The sequence below is a fragment of the Brachionichthys hirsutus genome, chromosome 12 (assembly GCF_040956055.1).
Source record: "Brachionichthys hirsutus isolate HB-005 chromosome 12, CSIRO-AGI_Bhir_v1, whole genome shotgun sequence".
Classification (NCBI taxonomy): Eukaryota; Metazoa; Chordata; class Actinopteri; order Lophiiformes; family Brachionichthyidae; genus Brachionichthys; species Brachionichthys hirsutus.
The window spans coordinates 2,731,215-2,751,100 of NC_090908.1; the positions used below are offsets into that span (position 1 = coordinate 2,731,215).

General features: G+C 45.4%; 4 protein-coding genes and 1 non-coding gene across 5 annotated transcripts; 3 read left to right on the forward strand and 2 right to left on the reverse strand.

Annotated features, from left to right (window-relative positions):
- The first annotated feature begins 502 nt into the window (after positions 1–502).
- mpc2b (mitochondrial pyruvate carrier 2b) lies at positions 503–3,919 on the forward strand. Its single transcript, XM_068746225.1, has 5 exons — positions 503–817; positions 1,910–1,950; positions 2,189–2,273; positions 2,773–2,884; positions 3,003–3,919. The coding sequence occupies exons 1-5, from the start codon at positions 724–726 to the stop codon at positions 3,049–3,051; spliced, it is 381 nt and encodes a 126-aa protein (XP_068602326.1). The 5' UTR covers positions 503–723; the 3' UTR covers positions 3,052–3,919.
- A 461-nt stretch (positions 3,920–4,380) lies between these two features.
- Positions 4,381–7,679, reverse strand: rpl24 (ribosomal protein L24). Its single transcript, XM_068746372.1, has 6 exons — positions 7,638–7,679; positions 7,436–7,511; positions 6,860–6,970; positions 5,830–5,966; positions 4,734–4,797; positions 4,381–4,499 (listed from the first exon to the last, which is right to left on the reverse strand). The coding sequence occupies exons 1-6, from the start codon at positions 7,640–7,642 to the stop codon at positions 4,419–4,421; spliced, it is 474 nt and encodes a 157-aa protein (XP_068602473.1). The 5' UTR covers positions 7,643–7,679; the 3' UTR covers positions 4,381–4,418.
- Positions 6,345–6,513, reverse strand: LOC137902714 (small nucleolar RNA SNORA23). Its single transcript, XR_011105745.1, has one exon. It is a non-coding gene; the product is annotated as a small nucleolar RNA SNORA23 (small nucleolar RNA).
- A 364-nt stretch (positions 7,680–8,043) lies between the features above and the next one.
- Positions 8,044–12,041, forward strand: cep97 (centrosomal protein 97). The gene is made up of 11 exons (XM_068746319.1): positions 8,044–8,080; positions 8,479–8,621; positions 8,733–8,891; positions 9,004–9,105; positions 9,219–9,332; positions 9,425–9,591; positions 9,693–9,857; positions 9,949–10,142; positions 10,237–10,831; positions 10,935–11,010; positions 11,255–12,041. Exons 1-11 carry the CDS (start codon positions 8,044–8,046, stop codon positions 11,702–11,704), a joined length of 2,202 nt encoding a protein of 733 aa, XP_068602420.1. The 3' UTR covers positions 11,705–12,041.
- A 1,444-nt stretch (positions 12,042–13,485) lies between these two features.
- nxpe3 (neurexophilin and PC-esterase domain family, member 3) lies at positions 13,486–17,037 on the forward strand. The gene is made up of 5 exons (XM_068746315.1): positions 13,486–13,578; positions 13,677–14,458; positions 15,398–15,468; positions 15,555–15,779; positions 15,864–17,037. Exons 1-5 carry the CDS (start codon positions 13,486–13,488, stop codon positions 16,418–16,420), a joined length of 1,728 nt encoding a protein of 575 aa, XP_068602416.1. The 3' UTR covers positions 16,421–17,037.
- The last annotated feature ends 2,849 nt before the right edge of the window (positions 17,038–19,886 follow it).

Below are 19,886 nucleotides of genomic sequence, written 5' to 3' on the forward strand. Positions count from 1 at the left end.
TATATATACAGTACATATATATATATATATATATATATATATATATATATATATATATAGACATAGATATATAGATATAGACATAGATATATAGACACACATGGAAAGAAAGAAGATAGATAGATAGATTATACCTTTTTGTGTGTATTCATGCAAAAACTGTGCTAAATCAAAGAGTAAATAAACGGAGAAAAGTCATTTGACTTTTAGCGCCGCAAACAAGACGAGTATATGAAATACATTCATAAATATCAACTTTAATGAGAGCCAAACCGGTTTGACAACTGATATGTACAGATGAGAAGAGGACTGCTGTTCACTTTCCTGTAAGATCTGTAGCGCTCCGCCCGGTTGTGATTCTCCGAGACGATATGAAGCACACCTACCTAACCCAATCATATGGGCGTTCATACCTGATGGGCCAATGAAAATCAGGAACAAATATAACCCCGCCCCTCACGCGGTAGGTTGCGTTGGGCAGAATGTCACCCTGTACCTACTGACAAACTAGCATAGTTAGCATTCGCTAAAGGGGAAGGTCGGCAGTCCGACAGCAGCGTAGGCTCCTGTCGTTTAATTTACCTCCATGTTTGTTGAACAAAAGCGTTCAAACAAGCTAAGGCAGTTGTTTGTTTGCTTTTGCATTTAGGAAAGCTACTTGGCTAGCTAAACACTTAGCAAGACAGCTAGCAGTGGCATCATTCCGTCGGGACGTCTCCGATCATGGCTGCGCTCAGGGCGTCCTATCACAGGATTCTGGGCAGGATTGAGCACAAACTGCCAGCCAAGCTGAGACCTCTGTATAATCACCCAGCAGGTAAACGACGAGTGTGTCGCCCAGCCTCTGTGCTAGCGGCTAAGTGTTAGCGTGCGCTGTCCAGCAGACAACACAACGGCGTCTATTCTTATAGCTTTGAAGTCATTGTTTGTGTAACTGTTGTTCTGGAGACCCTAATCTGCCGTAGCCCGTTCCGTTAATGTTTGAGCCAAGGACAGCTTCTAACAGCCAGGAAGTTTATTGTGTTAATGGATCCTGGGTTTTAGAGGAGTTCAAAGGTCATAAAAGGGATTCCGACTAGCATTCGAGTCAAGCCTCAACCAACAATCTTTTTAAGTAGTACTTAAAAAAGGAAATCCAGTTCTGATCTTATGAAATGAAGCAACAAATATACTGCAGTGCTGGTCTATAGCATTGAAGGTCAACCTGATTCATTATAGTAGCAACAACTCGCACCTTTATAAAGGAATGTTTTGTCAATAAGTCTGTAAATGGGGGCCAGATAATAACTTAAAACACTTCTTGAGTCTCAGTAAAGGTAGGAGTAGCATTATACTGGGAGTACTGCTTGTACTTATGTTCTCTCCTAAGTACAGATGTTGCAGATATTCAGTTCTTGTTGGCGTTGGTAGTATTTGAGATTAAATGCATCCCCAAGGTCACCGGAATGCTGGTCTTTGTTTTGACTGTTTAATGGATGACTGGGATCACTGACACTGGAACGGGAGTTGACAAAAGCAAAGTCCTGCGACAAAAACGTTCCAAACCAGAAGGAAACTCGGGTGGACTGAGGCATCGGACTTTCTGTTAGAGATTTTCAAGGTTAAGGGTCAGGTTTCATCGGATCGTTAAATAATTTCCAAAAGTTAGAAGGGGAACTATCAAAAGAAGACATTTCTGAAATCACGTGAAATTGTAAAAATACAATTTGTAATATCTGCTAGAATGCTTGCACCACAAAGTCCATGTTATTGAGTAGCTACTAAATGTTTGTTGATGTTCAATGATTAAATAAAATAAAAAAATCACAGCAGGCAGATCGATTGCCGAAGAGGGAAAGACGTGAAATGATTCCAGTGAAATCTCCACGGTCGGAACATTACAGCAAATTTCCTTCTGTTTCAATTTTAGGTCCAAAAACCGTTTTCTTCTGGGCCCCTATCTTCAAATGGGTGAGTTCCTTTGTGTATTTACATTAAGCTAGGCACCTTTTTTAAATTAATATTTACATAATTATTGTTACAGCTTCGTTAAACCGACGTCCAGCTGCTGCAACGCGTTTTAAGTTATGTAAAAGGCCTGGAACTGTATAATTATCCCGCCATGTGGAGCTTGACCCGTCTTTGTGCAAGGTCGGCTAATGCACCAATAACGGGGTCGAGGGAACTTTAAACGTCTGTTCCTCTGCAGGGTCTGGTTGTAGCTGGTTTTGCTGACATGACTCGACCAGCAGAGAAGCTCAGTACCTCCCAGTCTGCGGTGCTGACGGCCACAGGTGAGAGATTCTACGCTTTACAGTGTGAGCTCCACACGAAGGCGTTACCACGGAGCCTCTGATGTTCAGCTGTTTTAGACTATAGATGGCGATTCATGTAAATCTGATGCCTGGTGCTATAAACACAGAATATTTCGGTTTCCTGTATATTCCTTTAAATTAACGGTCCGTGATGAAGACTTCAGTGTTTTCGGTTTTTATTTAATTCTCTCCTTTGAATTTGAACACTCCAAAGCTGTCGATCGATCCGTCCACCAACTAATGATGTAACGACGTATCCATTGATGTATCAGATTTTGCGATATGCTTCCTTAAGGTGGCCCTGTGATGAACTGGTGACTTGTCCAGGGTGTACCCCGCCTGTAATAGGCTCCAGCGTAACCCCTGACTTGGATTAGGATAAGGAAATGAATGAACGAAGTCTTACCAGAATGGTGTTTAAACAGTCGGTTTACTGACGGTGGGCACAACCTTCACTCTGACTGTCGTCTTTCGGCAGGATTGATCTGGTCTCGGTACTCCTTGGTCATAATCCCGAAGAACTGGAGCTTGTTTTTTGTCAACTTCTTTCTTGGCTGTGCAGGAGGCAACCAGCTCTACAGGATCTGGAGGTTTGTAGTTTACGGTACCGCCAGCATTGACCCTTGAGGCTCTGAACTCAACCACAGTTGTGGTTAGGGGACAGCTCCCAACGTGAGATTCTGATTTGTCTTTTTGTCTCCCTAACAGATACAACCAGGATTTGAAGGCTCAGGGTAAAATACCTGCAGAGCCCTGAGGGCCCAGTGCAGCAGTCACAAACGGATACTACGCACTGGGCACAAGCCACCTTCATCTTCATCATCCCATGTCTTCCCCATGACACCCGCTGCGTAACCACTTTTTCCGTAACCAAAATTTCAACCTGTCTTTGTGTTAGAATTTCTCGGGGTGTAAAAGAAAACTTTTTTTGCAATCAACGCACAACTATTTGTCACAAGTTTTAGTGTCTTACATTTAAATTTCAGGCTTTGCATCTCATGCACGAGTTGAACTTTAACACCATCGTTTTCAGGCGTAGCATTTCAGTACCTCATGCAATGATTCCTGACACAAGTGTGACTGTTGAACAAGGTCTAAGGGATGATTCCAAATCCAAGTGAAGACGTCCTTTTCCTCGCTTCCTTTCCTTATTTATAATTTGGTTTTAGGGTTAGTTAGTGGCCACTTATGGGTGTCACTTAAATATTATGTGATGATAATCCGTTTCATCTTCATGGTTATAATTATTTAAATAAAATTTTAATTTATGCGCCATCTGATTAAAACATTGTTGCTTATCAAGACTGTATAGAAAGATTGTTTTTCTGGTTCTTTTATCAGGACTCACACAAATGCCATATCTTTAACCTGTACAGCTTTTCGTTACTTAGCTACCAAACTCTAGAACCAACGACCATCTCACCAAGTCTGGAAGAACCGCACTTTAATGTGTTCCCGCTGTAGTTAGACGTTAGAACCCTATTTTAGCAATCATCCCAGCGCTTTTAAATGTTTATTAATCTGCAGACTGAACAAATGGCCTCTTGGATGTTGATCATTATGTACCCTAATAAAGCCCCCTTAACCCCCACAGCTGGCCTACAGTTTGGGAATCTGATTACCAACCTGTGTCTTTGTTCATGAGTCTCAACAGCTGGTTCTGTGGTAACCGTCATCGGTATAGGATCCAGTATTTCCAGATCGAAGTGATGGTGAGCTCAATGTGAAGCGCAGTAATACTGTAATACATTAGTTTTTTTTTGTCACGCTAACGCAGGAGGCTTTGTACCTGTAGCTACAGAACATGAAACGCTCAACCTGTACAGCAAAACTTGAGTCTGTTAAATTTACTAAATACACGCTCCAGATCTCAGACTTGTTCAGAGAAGTATCCTAAACTGACTGGACTGACAGGTCGCCTCCAGAGATCGATCTGTTCCCTCATTAACCTGTGAGAAAATGTCTTTGCGGTTGTTCCCAAACAGTTGAATAAAAATAGTACTTAAAGTAAGAAATAGTCACAAGACAAAAATGATTTGCACCTAAATGTTCCCGTCTTGTTTTCAAATGACAAATCACACAAAAATGATGATTAACCAAACATTTATTCACAATAAGTCGGTCTTAGCGCTTGCCACCAACGCGAGGTGCGTTCATCTTCATCGGCTTTGCGATCTTGGGTTTCTGAGCAGTCTTGGTGGAGGACTGGAGAAGAAGCACATGAGGTACAGGATCAGTCACACTCACCAGTTACACCGCTGCATCATGTAAATCTCAACATCTGGAGAAAACACCGCACAACCAGGAAGCAGACCTCAGCCAATACCTTCGTTGTTTGGGTACAAACTGTAGTTTTGACACCCAGTACTCCTAATTAATCTAAGCTTGTACACAATAATCATTGAACACACCACTACCTCTGCATCATCTGAGACTGACCTTTGAACTTGCAGCAGCTGGCTTCTTGGCAGCCTGCTTTGCCTTCTTGGCCTCCTTGGCAGCTCTGAGGGGGAAAAAAAAAGAAACCGTGAGCTCAACGAAACAGGCACGAGTGGGAGCTCGTAAGTAAGTGTGCGTTCATTTGTGATGAAACCAAAGGTAAAAACAAAACCCCCAAAAACTGAACCCCCGTGTTGTGTCAAGGTCAAAAAGATCCACCAGCACCAGAAATGGTTTCATGTCAGTTACAAGACACACACACACACACGGCACTCTTTGCTTTAGACGTAAGGGGGGCTACAAAGATTTCCAGTTTCACATCTCAACATTTGACCTTTTTCTACAACCGCGGGAAAATAAAGAGCAACCCGGACATTTCTCCTTTTAAGTTTTCTTAAATATAGAGAACAGGGAAAGGATGGACGAGGCTGCCCTGTGATGCAGAGGGCTGCTAATCCCAGCAGCAGTTTACAGAGGAGAGGCTGCATCTATTCTCCAGGACGGAGGGGCGTCTGCATCACCCCGAGAACCCCGGACGAGACACAAGCTCCATTAAACGATTTTCTTCATATCCAACCATCTACTCATCTTCTTGTAGACGAGACGACCTCTTCCGATAGAAGTACCCTTATGAAAGACTTTTTACATCTCAAGAATACCCGAAGCAATAATAAAAAAACCTCTACTATAGACAGGACATCGACAGGTTTGTGTAATAAACCAATTTCTCCGCACCGTCGATGGAATACAGGTAGAGATGTCGAAGGTGAGAGACTCGTTCAAACTAGATTTGGGATTGGAAATCAGTTAAACTGCGCCATCTTTGGGGCTTTAATGAAAGTAGGTCACCCCCATAAACCTTTGTTTATGGAGAGATATCCCATCAGATGATTTATAAGTAGATATCTATAAATAAATAAATAATAAAGAACCCTGACAAGGCCAAACACAATTTGGTTTTATTTGCGTTGTTCTGAGTGCATCTTGTTCTCCCGCTGTAACTCGCCCCGGAACGTGATCTTAATCTGCCTGATTTGAAAGCTACCATTGGGCCTGATTTGTAGAACAAGAATCAATCGATCATTTGATGGATTACCTGATGGCCTGCTCCCTCTGAGCCTTGCGGACCTCAGGCTTCTGGTTCCTCTTAGCCATGATCTCAGCCAGGGAGGCCCCCGTGATGGCCCTCTGGAACTTCACTGCACGGCGGGTACGCTTCTTTGCCACCTCTTCCTGTTAAGGCATGAAGATAGACTGTCACAACGCAACCCAACCCCCGTTCACTGGAGGCCAACGAAAGATCAAGACTACTCTAAACAATCAACAACTCAGTTTTCATTCAGTTATGTGACGAGGCAACGTATTAAGAGGATTAAAGCAAGAACAGAGATTTGGATTCCGAACCGATTCCCCATCAATTCAAGTACCGACCAACAAATCTACGTTTGTGATGTCTCAAATCAGACAAATCCATTCCAGAAAGAGCACAACCTGATCAATATTTCTCAAAAGAAATCATCACCACATCAATTATGCAAGGATTCTTGCATATATATATACTATAAATAATCAAATCAGACCGCGCTTAAGATACAGGAAAAAAGTATTCTAACATGTAGGAGAGTTTGGAGGCCGGCCGATGGTGCGATGTCAAGGGCCAGTACTATGATCTCCATTTGCTCTATGGCCGGAGGTGAGGAGTGAGCGCTGCCGCCCAGCCTGCAAAACGCAGACGAGCAACAACACATAACACGGATTTGCACCGTGCACACGTCCACCCACAGCCAAAATAAAGTATCAACGAATGTCCAATAAAAAGGTCACGCGGAATCAAAGCAAAATCCACCATCTACCACAAGTATATCGGTATGTAATTTATAGTACAAATCCTACAAGGAATTTAACGAACTCGTTAGGAAATGCTGTATGTTGTTATGGCCGCCGTAATACTCTATAATAATACTCATGGCTGTATCAGGCAAACAGTAACTACCAGACAAACTACTTCTAAAGCAGATACTCACTAGTAGGGTCATATACAGCTCAAGAACCAGCTGCGTTTTTATTTCCATTTCACAAGTAACCCATTTCTAAAAACATGAATCCAAGTAAGGCCCAATACTCACAGACTGGCCCTTCTTGTGCTTGCGCCTGTAAAGAACGGTCCAGTTGATCTTTCTTGGGTTCCTCTTGGCCAGGAAGGAAGATTCACACTTGGCATTCAAAAACTGGAACACCTGAGGAATTCAAAGCCCTCGTGAATGGCTTGCTAGATTCTATTTTTCTAAGCCATGTCCAAAAATCACTCCTTTTGTTTACTTCTATTGTACTTTCATGCGGCAATTGACAGAACTGTTGACAAAGTTACTTTTATTTTCATGCCATTTAAGGAGCCCATTATAACGTTAGTTGATACAAACACTGATATAACGCATACAAACGCGACACACTGAACAGATCTCGGTGCCATTAATGGAAATGTCCTGTTTAATTGACATGTTGTGACCCTCGTAGTTTATGCTAGCGGCTAACCTTTAGCCTCAATGGGTTCAGAGCTCATGAGGCCTAACTTTATTCCAGAAGATCCATTCATGTTGGGCGGTACGTGACGGAATAAGAACACTTTAATCCGGTGATTTGCGCTTTATGCCCCATCACCGGTAAATAAATCCTAAAACCCGGCCGGAAATGCTTAAAGTTACCTTTCCGTCTATCCTGGCGTATCGGCGGCCATGGCCGGGGTATATTTTATAGCCGCTGAAACTGCACAGATCGACCCTGTAAACAACAAATACATATAATCAATAAAGGCTCGGGGTACATATCAACCCTTTATGAACACATCATCGCTATAATGCGCGTATTGACGCCAAGATGGCATTTGATAGTATTCCAGAAACTCACTTCATGACGGCTACGAGAGGGCACAAAACCGGAAAGAGCGATGACGGATGCGGAAGTTACATTCGTCATCCTAAAACTTTATTGAGAAACAGCAAATTTCCCGTGCTTATGTAGAATATGTAAATTAATCAAATTGAAAAAAAATAAAAAAATAACATAAGTACTGTAGCTGTTGACATTATCAAACATATTATTATTTCTACAGTCTAGCTGGCGACAGGAAACGATGACGTTTGTAGTCTTTTCAAGCAACAGTCGCCACCGTTCACTGGACGCCACTTACGAAGAAACGAGAAAGAAACTACATTTCCCAGACGTTCCACTCTTCGCCGTTTGACAAGCGGCAACCCATCGTCTGTAGCTAGGACAGTAGCTAGGACATTAGCTAGCACAGTCGTAGCACAGCATGGGTGTAGCAGATGTACAGTTTGATGCAGATGATGGTAAGTTGCTTGGTGGCTGTTTCGGTCAGTCAGACAAAGGAAGTTAAGTCTTTGTTAATCGATACGCTTTCTAAATTCAACGTTTACTAAGCTAGCTACTAGCTAATGTTAGCTTGCGGTCCTCACGTCGCTAACGTTACATGAAATGTGTCAGAGGACGCAAAACACGGTAGTAGTAGCATTTCATTAGCACTAGCTGGCAATTTTCATAGAAGCATAATCGATTAGTGACAACCAAACAAAGAAAATAAAAGTCTCTCTGCCCCAGCTGGCCAGAAGGTGGCACTATTGTTATGCTTGGCTTCCTGGAACCCTTGCGTGTTGCGTTTCTATGGTGATGAGCAAATGACAGTTGGGGTTGTCTAATATTTTCTCTCTAACGTCTGCACTTCTACAAGGCGCCATTGTGGATCTTTCATCCAGCGGAATGCAAAAGCTGGAGCCGAACTTCATCTGCTCCACAGACGCTCGCACTCTTATCCTCGACGGCAACCAAATAATGAAACTTGACCATCTGGAAAGAAGCCCAGGCCTCCAGCAGGTAGTTCACAGAATCAATAAGGCCTAATCCCCTTTATTTTCGGCTCATAGCGTAGTCACCAATGGCTTTTGTTCCACCACCCGGTTGAATTATTTTTCTCCTGCTCTCCAGCTGTCTGTTGCCAGTAACCGTCTGGTGAGAATGATGGGCGTTTCGCGACTAACGGAGTTGACGGTCCTCAATCTTCCTAATAACAGCATCGGATACGTTGAGGGACTAAGAGATCTGTCACGCCTGGAATGGCTGAACCTGTCTGGGAATAATATTAAGGTGAGGAGAAGCCGGATCCTCCCATACAGATGAATTAAATGACATGTGTTTTGCAGAGAAGAGGTCATTGTTTTCAGCCCACGATAAACTTACCGGACACTCCTTTTCAAAGGTCATGGAGCAACTCCACAACTGTGTCTCCCTCAAACACCTGGATCTGTCTGACAATAACGTATCTGCCATTGGAGATCTGACTAAGCTGCTGGCATTAAAGGTGAGCGCTGGAAACTCTGGGGCCAGACGTGACTCAAGACTGGCTATTTAGGAGTATTCATTTCAAATTGCCACTTTAAAGCATGTCTGATTAACTTTTAATCAACTTTACAGACACTTCTTCTCCACGGAAACAGCATAACAACTCTCCGTACGGTTCCCGCTCACCTACCTGCCAATTTATCCATCCTCTCCTTGGCAGAAAATGAGATACGGGATCTTAATGAAGTAATCCCCCCTTACTTGGCGCAGCAACACTGCATGTACTTTTAGTTTTATCCAGGTTTCATTAACCGACTCGTCCTCTGGTTGCTCCACAGGTGTCTTACCTGGCTCATCTCCACAACATGGATCAGCTGTCCATAATGAGCAACCCTTGTGTCATGGCCACGCCCTCCTTGCCGGGTTTCGATTACCGGCCGTACACCATGAGTTGGTGTCTGAGCCTGAAGGTGCTGGACGGCTATGTGGTGTCACAGAAAGAAGGGCATGTTCCGATTCGCTCACGCATTTCTAGTTGAGTCGGTCTCGTGTTTTTATTCGGTTGTCTATAGTATCTATTATTGTGTTTAATTATCCCAACTACAGTCTTAAAGCAGAGTGGCTCTACAGTCAGGGAAAAGGGCGTTCCTATCGACCGGGTCAGCATGTCGAGCTGGTTCAGTACCTGGCCACTGTTTGCCCTCTGACCTCATCGCCTGCCCTGGAGACGGCAGAAGACGCCAAACTGGAGAAGATCCTCAGAAAGCAGAGGTGTAAACCTTTTTGTTTTAACGGTTTACAAACCAGCCTTCCATCCGTTCTACGGCACACGTCTTTCTTGAATGGGCTTTTTCCCACTCAGGTTTCACCAAAGGCAGCTGTTAGAGGAGACCCGAGGAGGCCCTCCTCCTCTTCCTCCTCCTCCTCCTCGCCCCACTCAACTAGATGTTGAAACGCACAGTCCTTCTTCCCACGCAGTCCAGCGGGGCGGATCCAAAGACGCGAGGGAAACCAGTGGACCTGCGCTCGCTGCTGCTCCATCGGCTCACGAGACGGGTACGAGGGCGAGTCAACAAAATGTGCTCGTTTTCATTTTTCTCTCTCTGTAAAAATATCTGCTTCACTGTGGTTCGCCTATTTACTGATGCAGAGCCGGTGATGCGGTTAAACAACTGGGTGAGCTGCGATTCGTCCCAACGGCCGACAGTTTACGAGCCGAGGCTCGGACAGGAGCGCGTCTACTCGGAGGATGTGCAGACGGATGAGGACAAACTCGACAGCAGCGCGCTTCCCTCAGACTCCGCCTTTCTCCCCGTCGCGTCTCATTTGGATCCGTGCGCAGCCCGCTCCGACAGCGAGGATGAGACGGAGACCTTCGAACCCGATTCCCTGGCGCCGAAGCGGCCGGCGCAGCCCGAGAAGCACGACACGGACGAGCAAGAGGGGGGTCCCGAAGAGGACGTTCTTGCAGACGAGTCGCTGGATTTCAGGCACGGCGCTTCACAAAAAGATTTGAAGGCGAGCTCCGACTTCGGTGAAGCGCGGGTGAAAGACGTCCCGAGGCGGGAAGAAGCTCGCACGAATGCGAGTAAACCGAGTTTGACAGAAGCCGCAGTTAAAATTCAGGCGCGGTGGAGGGGGCGGCGCACCCGATGCTGCCATCCCATGGCCAGGGAGGTGCGCGGTGAAATCCGCCTGCGCAGGATGCAAGAGCACATTCTCTTCCTGTCTGAACGGTCCGACAGGTAACCGGCCGGCCGGCTCATCGGCAGCCTGCTTGTTCGTTATCAGACATGGCGCATGTATATTCTCCAGTGCTAATACTTCGAAAATGGAATTTGCTTGCAGGATGCAGCGGCAGTACGAAGAAGAGCATTTGCAACGGCTGGTTCAGGAAGAGGCCGTGACCTTTCTGTGGACAGAGGTCAGGGGAACCGCCTTGCGTGATTCTGACCCAAACGCCAGTCACGGTCGCTGTTTACGTGGTTTAACGTTCGACCCGTGCGGTGATCTACGTCCACGTGCAAAGGGGGGTTTATTTAATTAGAAGTTAGCCTGTAAGTTAGCGAAGGAGACATCCTATTCTGGGGGGGGGGGGGCGTCGTGCTAGGATTCAGCCTACGGGGGCCTTGGATGTGTATTTTAAACAACGACTTCTCCTCTCGTAGCTCCAGTCTTTGCAGCAGTGGAAACGGTCTGTGGAGCAGCAGCTGGTCAGCCTTTCTCAGCCCGCCCCCCCGGCTCGGATCTCCCCTCCTGGACTGCACGAGGCTTTCCCGCCCGCTGCCTCCGGCGCAGACGTCTCTTTCCCAGACTCCGGCTTCCAGTCAACAAACGATCCGCCGGCGGCACAGGAGGACAGCTTCCTGAGCAGCGGGACGGCGGACTCGCCCAAGACGGTGCGGGCGCTGAGCCCCGCCGGCGAGGACGAGGACGGCGCCGACTGCAGCCTGCTGAAGCAGTACCTCTCCTCTGTACAGCAGAGGGAGGAGGAGGAGGAGATCAATGACAGAACAGCCACACCGCAGCCTTCCTCACCGCCGCCGAAGGCCGACTCCCCTCCGCCGATGGCAGGAGACGACCAATCAAACGCCCGAAGCGCGGAGGAGGCCGTCTGAGAGGGGACGCCTGACGGCCAAGGATTTCTCAAGACTGAAGACGACGCAGTGAAACAACATGTGAATGTAACTCTTGTTTTTTATACTTCACGGTTTGATTTGTTCTGTTTTTTTAAGGAGCTGTTTGCCTGTAATGTAACTATTGGCTATCGGTAACTTAACCACAGTTATTTTCATTAAATACAGTTAATGGCTGCTCCTGAAGACGCCTTCTCTCGATCAAAAGCTACCAGTACATGGAAGGAACTGAAAGGAGTTGTTGTTCAATGTAGAGAACTTTCAGAAATGAAACAAGCATACTATTTACTACCAGTTAGAAATGTTATCAATGAAATGTTGCATCTTTGTCTTATCTGTAAATAAATGTTAATTTTTCTATTCTTGCTGTTTCGTGGTTTATTTTTTTATTTTCTCGAGGACCGCATTAAATATTTTTGGTAGATACGAGTTATGAGTAATAACGAACGTCTGGGGCAGATGTTAGTGCTTTTTTATTGCCCCATTGAGACCATGTGTCATCAGCACCTTTTCACCATCATATTCTCCCCTGCTGGAGCAAAGAAAGCTCCAGACGGTCACTCATGGGACTGAAATATCTAGCTATAAGATTATACTATATTTTAATTATAAAAACGTTCTTTTATTTTTTATTTTCATTCTGATCAGCGTCTCAGTTAAAGGTAGAAAATGCACAAGTCCGCATTTTAAAACTCATAAATGATTTCACATCTATTGTGGTCGGTGTTTGTCGTCTGATGGTTTCTCTCGCGAGATCTGCCGACAGTGACCAGCAGCGAGAGCGGCCCCCCTCGGAGCCCCCACCCTGCTCCTTATCGGTGTGTGCGCTGCTCCATCCGCCCCGCCGGGCCGACGTCATGCGTATGTGTCGTTGTAATCTGTAAGTATGAGATTATATAGATTATATAGATTACATAGCGAAATGCTGACAATTCTCGTGTCATTGTTATTTAACGGGTGCCGTGCGTGTGTAGGAATCCGCGCGCGTCCGCGCGTCGCCATCCTCCGTGTCTTTGTCGGTCCTCCTCACTGCAGCCGTTCAGATGACGGTCCGCGGATTGTCAGGAAAATAAATGAAATGTTCTTATTTTAAATTTAAACTGCAAAAATTGGGCGAATAATCCACAGAAAGGTCTGTATTTACATTTTGTATTTTTATATTCTTTTGTACCAGGGTGGGAAATGTATTTGCTGTGTCATTTGTTTGGTATTTATTCTAACTCGCATACGGATAAAAAAAAAAAAAATCTTTAATACATAATTATTTGTCGAAAATGTTTTCAGATTAACGTTAAGAGTTAAGAGTTGACTTGAAAATGTTGCTTTCTTGATTTAGAAATTCACAAGATAATTCATATCTGTGCAATTAAAACAATCATAAAATACTTTCCAGGCTATTTAAAATAATATTAATAATCAGTACAAATTGACCATCTGAGATGTTTCACTATTTGTGAAAGAAGTACAGTTCACTCTTGGAGTTTTATTTTCTGCTTGACAATGTTGATAAAGGTGAAAATAATTATTCCGAATTCAATCAGCACCTGATTGATCTGCAAAGAGACCACATTCCTCACATAGAAGATTAAAAGCATCAATCGGGCTGTGGAACATCGACATGTTTCTGCTGATTTCCGTTTCGTGTTCTGTTTGTTGCTCCTTCTGACTCAGTCAGGCCCCGAGGATGAAATGACGCCGTCATCGCTGTGGTGACAGCACAGAGTGAAACGGGGCCTGATCATGGGCGACGGGAGGAGGTCACAATGTGCCGAAATCTCTCCAAAATGATCCTCGTCTTCCTCTTCCTCACTCTGTCTGGCCTTATCTTCTTGCTGCGTAAGATCCACACTGTGGAGGTGAGACGCGACACGAGAGGATCCCTTTGATGTTGTTTGCTGCACAGTAATGTGTGTCTTCATACGCTTTTATCTCACCTTCCTCACTTCCGCCCCAGAACTGGAACTGCCACACTATCTCTGCACTCTACCATCTCCAGAGCAGGATCCAGTCGTCTTCCGCTGCGGTGAATCTGCCTGCTTTTTATCATAACCGCACCTTTTGCGCCCGTCTGGGTCAGAGACCCTCCCCGGAGGACGAACTGGAGGAGCGATACCTTTTGGACTTGATCTCCTGGCCCGGGCCGCCGTCTCATTCCGCATCCATCGCCCTGCGTCAGACGAGTAACCCTACGCACAGCTTGTTCACCATCCTCCCTACTAATGGGGGAAGGGAGTGGCATGTGGGCGACCAGCTGGAGGCGCTCGTCCAAATGCACGACTTCCAGGGCCGTCCCAAGCGATACGGCGGGGACTTCCTTTTGGCCCGGCTGCACTCGCCAGAGTTTGGAGCAGGTGTAGCAGGTAAGGTGCTGGACCATCGGAACGGATTCTACTCCGCTTTGTTCCCTCTTCTGTGGGAGGGGCCTGCACAGGTGGAGGTCACAATGGTGCACTCTAGCGAGGCCGTGGCTGTGCTGCGACAGCTGAGGGAGCAGCGGCCCGACCGGGTGTATTTCAAAAGTCTGTTCCGCTTGGGCTTCCTGTCTGAAACCACTGTGTGCAACATGTGCCTGCCCTCCGACCAGCAGCCCCTGTGCAACTACAGTGACCTCCACACAGGAGAGCCCTGGTACTGCTACAAGCCCAAGCTGCTCAGCTGCGACACCAGAATCAACCACGCTAAAGGAGGCTACCTGAAGCGCCTCATCACCAACAAAGAGGCGATGCTCTTCCAGAGGTTTGTGTTACGCAGGATAAGGATATATATGTTTGTGCTTTCTATTTTATATTTATATTTATATTTCTGTACCTTATATCATTTTTAAAAACAAGCATCAGCATCTGCTGTACCAAAGCTCTCCAGTGCTGTCCGAAAACTAGGCTCCAACCCATCGTGGGCGGAGCCTAAGGAGCCGGCTCCGCCCCCTGGCCCATCCTTTATCTGTGTTTGTTAACAACATAACTCAAAAACGTTGCAGAAGGATCTTGATGAAATGTTCAGAAAATGTTGGGAATGTTACCAGGAACAGATGATCATTTTGATCATGATCCAGAAGGGGATCCAGAAGGGATCCGGGATTCTTAATCACGGTGGGGGGGGGGGGCTCGATCTCACCCCCGAATTTCATCGGAATCGGATCCGGATTGAGGATATTGTTATATATAGATTATACATTTTCATGACACAACAGCCACCAGTATTATGCCAGGCTGTGTAGAACGTGGGTATTGTGTTATATATCATTACAGTGATGATGATGATGATGATGAAGTCATTCGGTTTCATAACTGCTGAGCAGGTTTCCTTTCCTTTTCCTGTTTCCTGTTGAAAACGAGGACAAGAGATTTCCTGTTGAGAAAAACAACAGCATGGAAGAATGCATCGTTGAATAGATCGTCTCAGCGATATCTTCTCCTGCTTGAAGCTGATTGCTCCTCATTGTTTTAGGTTTTATTTCGTTGTATTCACAGCTGAACACACAAGATGCTTTTTGTGCCTGAGCGGAGGTTCCTAGATTTTCGGTGGCTGCGCTGCCGATGGAAATCTTACGTCTAAATCCATAAACTGATGGTGAAAGAAGAAAAGATTAAAGAATTAGGAGTCGGCAGGATCCGACCGGCGTGAACATGAGCGCTTGTCTTTTTAACCGGTGAAATGTGTTTCCTTTTATCTTAGTGACGTAAACATAAAAGTGCACATACGTGCTTCCGGGCCGGATAAAATCGACGTGTTCCCCTCCAGGAAAGGTACGGAATCACGTTGCAGTGCGCGGCTGGCTCTCGTGTGTGTCCCAGTTATTCCATTGTGTCTCGCGTCGCCCCTCTTCTTCCAGAAGGAGCGGAGTTCGAAAGCGGCAGCATGAAACCAGAAGCCGACAATAACCTCGAGACGTCTGGCTTCTACTACGAGGAGTCATGGCGACCGCTAAACAGCATCGCGATGCAGCAGTTCAATGACTCGTCAGCCATCACTCAGTGTCTGGCGAACAAGCTGATCAATATGTACGGAGACTCCACGGTCAGACAGTGGTTCGAGTACCTTGTTGCTTCTGCACCAGGTGAGTCTCATGTTAAATTCACACTCTTAATTATTTTTTTATTTTTTTTTATGACTCATCTTCCATTTGTTCCACCTTTCCCAGAATTAAAGGAGTTCAATCTGCACAGCCCTAAAAATGTCGGGCCTTTCATGGCGGTGGACGGCACCCACAATATTCTCTTGAAGTACCGCTGCCACGGCCCGCCCATCCGCTTCTCCACCGTCATGTCCAGTGAGCTGCGTTACGTGTCCAACGAGCTGAACGGGCTCTCCGGGGGTCCCGACACCGTGGTGGTCCTCAGCGTCTGGGCCCATTTCAGCACCTTTCCCGTGGAGGTCTACATCCGCCGGCTCCGCCACATCCGGCGGGCGGTGGTGCAGCTGCTGGAGCGAGCGCCCGGGACGGTCATCGTGATCCGCTCGGCCAACCTCCAGGCCCTGGACCAGGAGGTGAGCCTGTACAACAGCGACTGGTATTCCCTGCAGCTGGATGAGGTGCTGAGGGCCATGTTCAGGGGCCTGGACGTTCTGCTGGTGGACGCCTGGCAGATGAGCGTAGCGCATCACTCCCCTCACGCCCTCCACCCGCCTCCAGTCATCGTCAAGAGCATGATGGATGTGTTTTTGTCATACGTTTGCCCGGAGAAGAAAAGGAGCTGACAGAAAGAAAAAGCAGAGCTCGGGTTCCTGTCCGACACCCTTTAAAAACATTCTTTACTGCGAGGTTGGACCCTCAAATACTCATTTGTGTTTTCTTGCCTGTCATGTCGAATTCTGAATTCTGCAAAGCAAATGTTATTATGAGCCAAAGACCTTGGCATAATGATTTTTACTGCCAATCGGTTTTTGTTACCAAAGTGTTCCGTGTGTATACATATGCAGTATTTTCTCGAGTTCTTTCACAGCGTAGCTCGTGTTTACCAGTATTTCTTTTTATTTAGTGTGGATTCTGAATCCTTCCGATGCTAATTCAGTATTAAAATATGTTCTTTGTGGAAATAGATGAACAAAGGAAATGCAGATTTGTTAAAATACTACACGACTCAACTCAATTGTTGAGTTTAACCAGAACTCAGACAAACCTCTCAGCTATTCTCAGTCTACGTCTACGACATATTTTCAGTGGTGTCGATTTGATGTTTGACCTTTGCAAACATGAGCGCCTCTCCACAAATAGCTAATGAATGATTCTAAATCTGGATCTGAGTTGTTGTTTCTTTGTGCTTTTAACAGTAACTTTGATGCAATAAAATAATGCCTTGCGCAAATGTTCGCCAAAGGAAGCTAACGTCTGCGTTTCTAATCGTGTGTCTTTTAACTGAAGTAAGAAGCATGACTGTGAACTATAAGTAGCATAAAGCGATTTGGAGCGTTCTTCCCGTCTGTATAATCAAATGATATTTTTATCACGAGGATACTCATCAGCAATGTTCCCTCTAATCTTTCATGCGTCTGAGCAAACACACAAACTCCCTGAGCAGTCCCTTGGACAACTTTGAGCAGAATTCTATTTTAAACACACTTTACATTTGATAGCAAATCTCAAAGTACACAATAAAAATAAATAACATAAAAACAAGTGATAAAAATCAACAAATAAAACAGATAAAATCAACAAGCAAAGGATGAGTGTACTGTGGTCCCGCGAGAGTCCTGGAACTCCGATTACAATGGCGTCTATTAGATGCGTAAAAACATGTGAGGAAGCTCATTTCAGCCGCTTGTACCCGCGATCTCGTTCTTTCGGTCACTACCCAAAGCTCGTGGTCGACCATAGGTGGGAGGGTAGGAGAACAAAGATCGACCGGTATGTTCCCTGGGCCTCCACCTCGGCTGCCAGGGCCTCCTTCAACCCACTCATATGGACCACAACCACCACTGGCTGGGCTGACTACACTGCTAGCGGGATCTCCACCAGCGGCTTGTTCGGGTAACACCAGCGGTATGACGGTGGGTGAGTCCAGGAGTGGGTTATGCTCAAGAAACCCTGTGTTCAAAAAACAACGATCTGTAAATCTCTACAGCACCCTTAACCAAGCCAAGGTGATCTGGGACCTAGAACATAAGCCTAGAGGTTTACTTGGTGGACATTTAAATATTAGAAGCATTTTGCCCAAGTGTGACCAAATTAATCATCTTTTAAGTAATTCGAACCTGGACTTTTTATGTTTGTCTGAGACCTGGCTAAATATTAATTCACCAATGGCTGGACTGCATGTACCAGGGTACAATATTTTTAGGAAAGACCGGGTGGGAAATCGGGGTGGCGGGGTAATGTTCTAATATAAGGGAATACTTAAAGTGCGAACATACCTTGAATGTATCGGTCTAAAAATAGCTCTCTCGCCGCAAATGTCGGTAATGCTGGTTGGGATGTATAGACCCCCATCAGCCTCTAGTGCTTTCTATGTGGGGCTTAAGGCTCTACTTAAAGAATGTGATACGAGAAATGAAGTTATCTTGTTTGGGGATTTAAATATTAACTGGCTTGACAAATCGAATCGGAAACAGTTAAAATTACTATTAACTACTTTTAACTTTACTCAATTAATCAAAGGGGTCCTACTAGATTAACTGCTTCTTCTGAAACATGCATAGATCTTGTCTTCTCCAATAAGTGTGAGAAAATCCAAAAGACATTCAATATGATCACAGGTCTGTCAGACCATAACTTCATTCTGTTCTCAAGAAAGCTATCTAAAAATAGATTTTCTTGTTCTAATAAAATAATATCAGAGCAGATGAGAGTACCGAGGAAGGAGATTCCTAATTTGACACAGACACTAGACAATATTAACTGGGATAATTATCTCACTCATAATCATGTTAGTGACGACTGTAATGTATTCATGACTGTTATGCAAAACTCAGTGTCTGCATTTACTAGAAAAATTAGAGTGAAACCATCTAAAAAGAATCACCTCCCATGGTTGACCGAAGCTATACGAACATTACTGAAAGAGCGAGATCATGCTCTTAAAATATCACTTAAAACAAAAAGGGTGAATGATAGATGGACATTTACTTCTCTTAGAAATAAAGTGGTAAAGGAAATTCGATTGGCAAAAGCAAACATTTTTATTATAGTACTGCAAGAGGAAATGCTAAAGAGCTCTGGACAAATATAAAAATATAAAAATAACTGACGGGAAACAGTATAGTGCACAGAGACATTAAGGAGCTACAGCGAGAGGAGAAAGTCATCCATGATCCAAAGGATATTGCAACAACTTTGAACAATTACTTCATAGACTCAGTCAATGAACTAACTCGAAGCAACTGCCCCCAGATAGAATACCAACCAATGCCACTGAACGTTGCCAACCCCTCTCTTAATTTATGCGTAGTGTCACAGTTACAAATTGATAGAGCTGTGTGTTGCCTCAAAAGCTCTAAAGCCAAAGATTCATTTTGTATGGATGTAACATTTTTGAAATATCACAAGGCATCTTTCGTAGCACCCTTAACTACTATTATAAATAAATCCATAAACGAAAGTTCTTTCCCCGAACCCTGGAAGTGCTCTGTCATTACACCGGTTTTTAAGTCAGGTAATCCTGCAATAACCAGCAACTACAGACCAATAAGCATCCTTCCTGCAGTCTCCAAAGTCATGGAAAAAATAGTAGCGGAGCAAATTGTAAATCATCTGAACATCTGTACCCGCGATCTCGTTCTTTCGGTCACTACCCAAAGTTTGTGGTCGACCATAGGTGGCAGGGTCGGAGAACGAAGATCGACCGGTAAATCGAGAAGCTTCGCCTTTCGGCTCAGCTCCCTCTTCACCATGACGGATCTGTGCAGAGTCCGCATCACTGCAGACGCTGCACCGATCCGTCTGTCGATCCCCGCTCCATCCTTCCCTCACTCGTGAACGAGGATCCTCCACTTGGGCTAGGATCTCCTCCCCCGACCTGATACACCCCGTGTGAGGTTACCTGACTCTCCTCTCAACGTGGAGGAGCAGCGGCTCTACTCCGAGCTCCTCCCGGATGACTGAGCTTCTCAACCTTATCTCTAAGGGAGAGCCCAGCCACCCGACGGAGGAAGCTCATGTCAGCCGCTGGCCAGATAATGACTGGGGGGGGGGGGGACTCCATTGTTTTTCTGGAGGAATTCAATGCTC

Excerpts from the sequence above, each read along its gene's own strand:
- mpc2b (XM_068746225.1), top strand. The coding sequence starts at position 724 with ATGGCTGCGCTCAGGGCGTCCTATCACAGGATTCTGGGCAGGATTGAG. Across the intron at positions 818-1,909 it reads TCTGTATAATCACCCAGCAG|GTCCAAAAACCGTTTTCTTC; the intron begins GTAAACGACGAG and ends TTTCAATTTTAG. Across the intron at positions 2,885-3,002 it reads CAGCTCTACAGGATCTGGAG|ATACAACCAGGATTTGAAGG; the intron begins GTTTGTAGTTTA and ends TCTCCCTAACAG.
- rpl24 (XM_068746372.1), bottom strand. Across the intron at positions 5,967-6,859 it reads AGCACAAGAAGGGCCAGTCT|GAAGAGGTGGCAAAGAAGCG; the intron begins GTGAGTATTGGG and ends ATGCCTTAACAG. Across the intron at positions 4,798-5,829 it reads CAGAGGGAGCAGGCCATCAG|AGCTGCCAAGGAGGCCAAGA; the intron begins GTAATCCATCAA and ends TTTCCCCCTCAG.
- nxpe3 (XM_068746315.1), top strand. The coding sequence starts at position 13,486 with ATGTGCCGAAATCTCTCCAAAATGATCCTCGTCTTCCTCTTCCTCACT. Across the intron at positions 13,579-13,676 it reads GTAAGATCCACACTGTGGAG|AACTGGAACTGCCACACTAT; the intron begins GTGAGACGCGAC and ends CTTCCGCCCCAG. Across the intron at positions 15,469-15,554 it reads CGTGTTCCCCTCCAGGAAAG|AAGGAGCGGAGTTCGAAAGC; the intron begins GTACGGAATCAC and ends CTCTTCTTCCAG.
- cep97 (XM_068746319.1), top strand. The coding sequence starts at position 8,044 with ATGGGTGTAGCAGATGTACAGTTTGATGCAGATGATG. Across the intron at positions 8,622-8,732 it reads GAAGCCCAGGCCTCCAGCAG|CTGTCTGTTGCCAGTAACCG; the intron begins GTAGTTCACAGA and ends CCTGCTCTCCAG. Across the intron at positions 9,106-9,218 it reads CTAAGCTGCTGGCATTAAAG|ACACTTCTTCTCCACGGAAA; the intron begins GTGAGCGCTGGA and ends TCAACTTTACAG.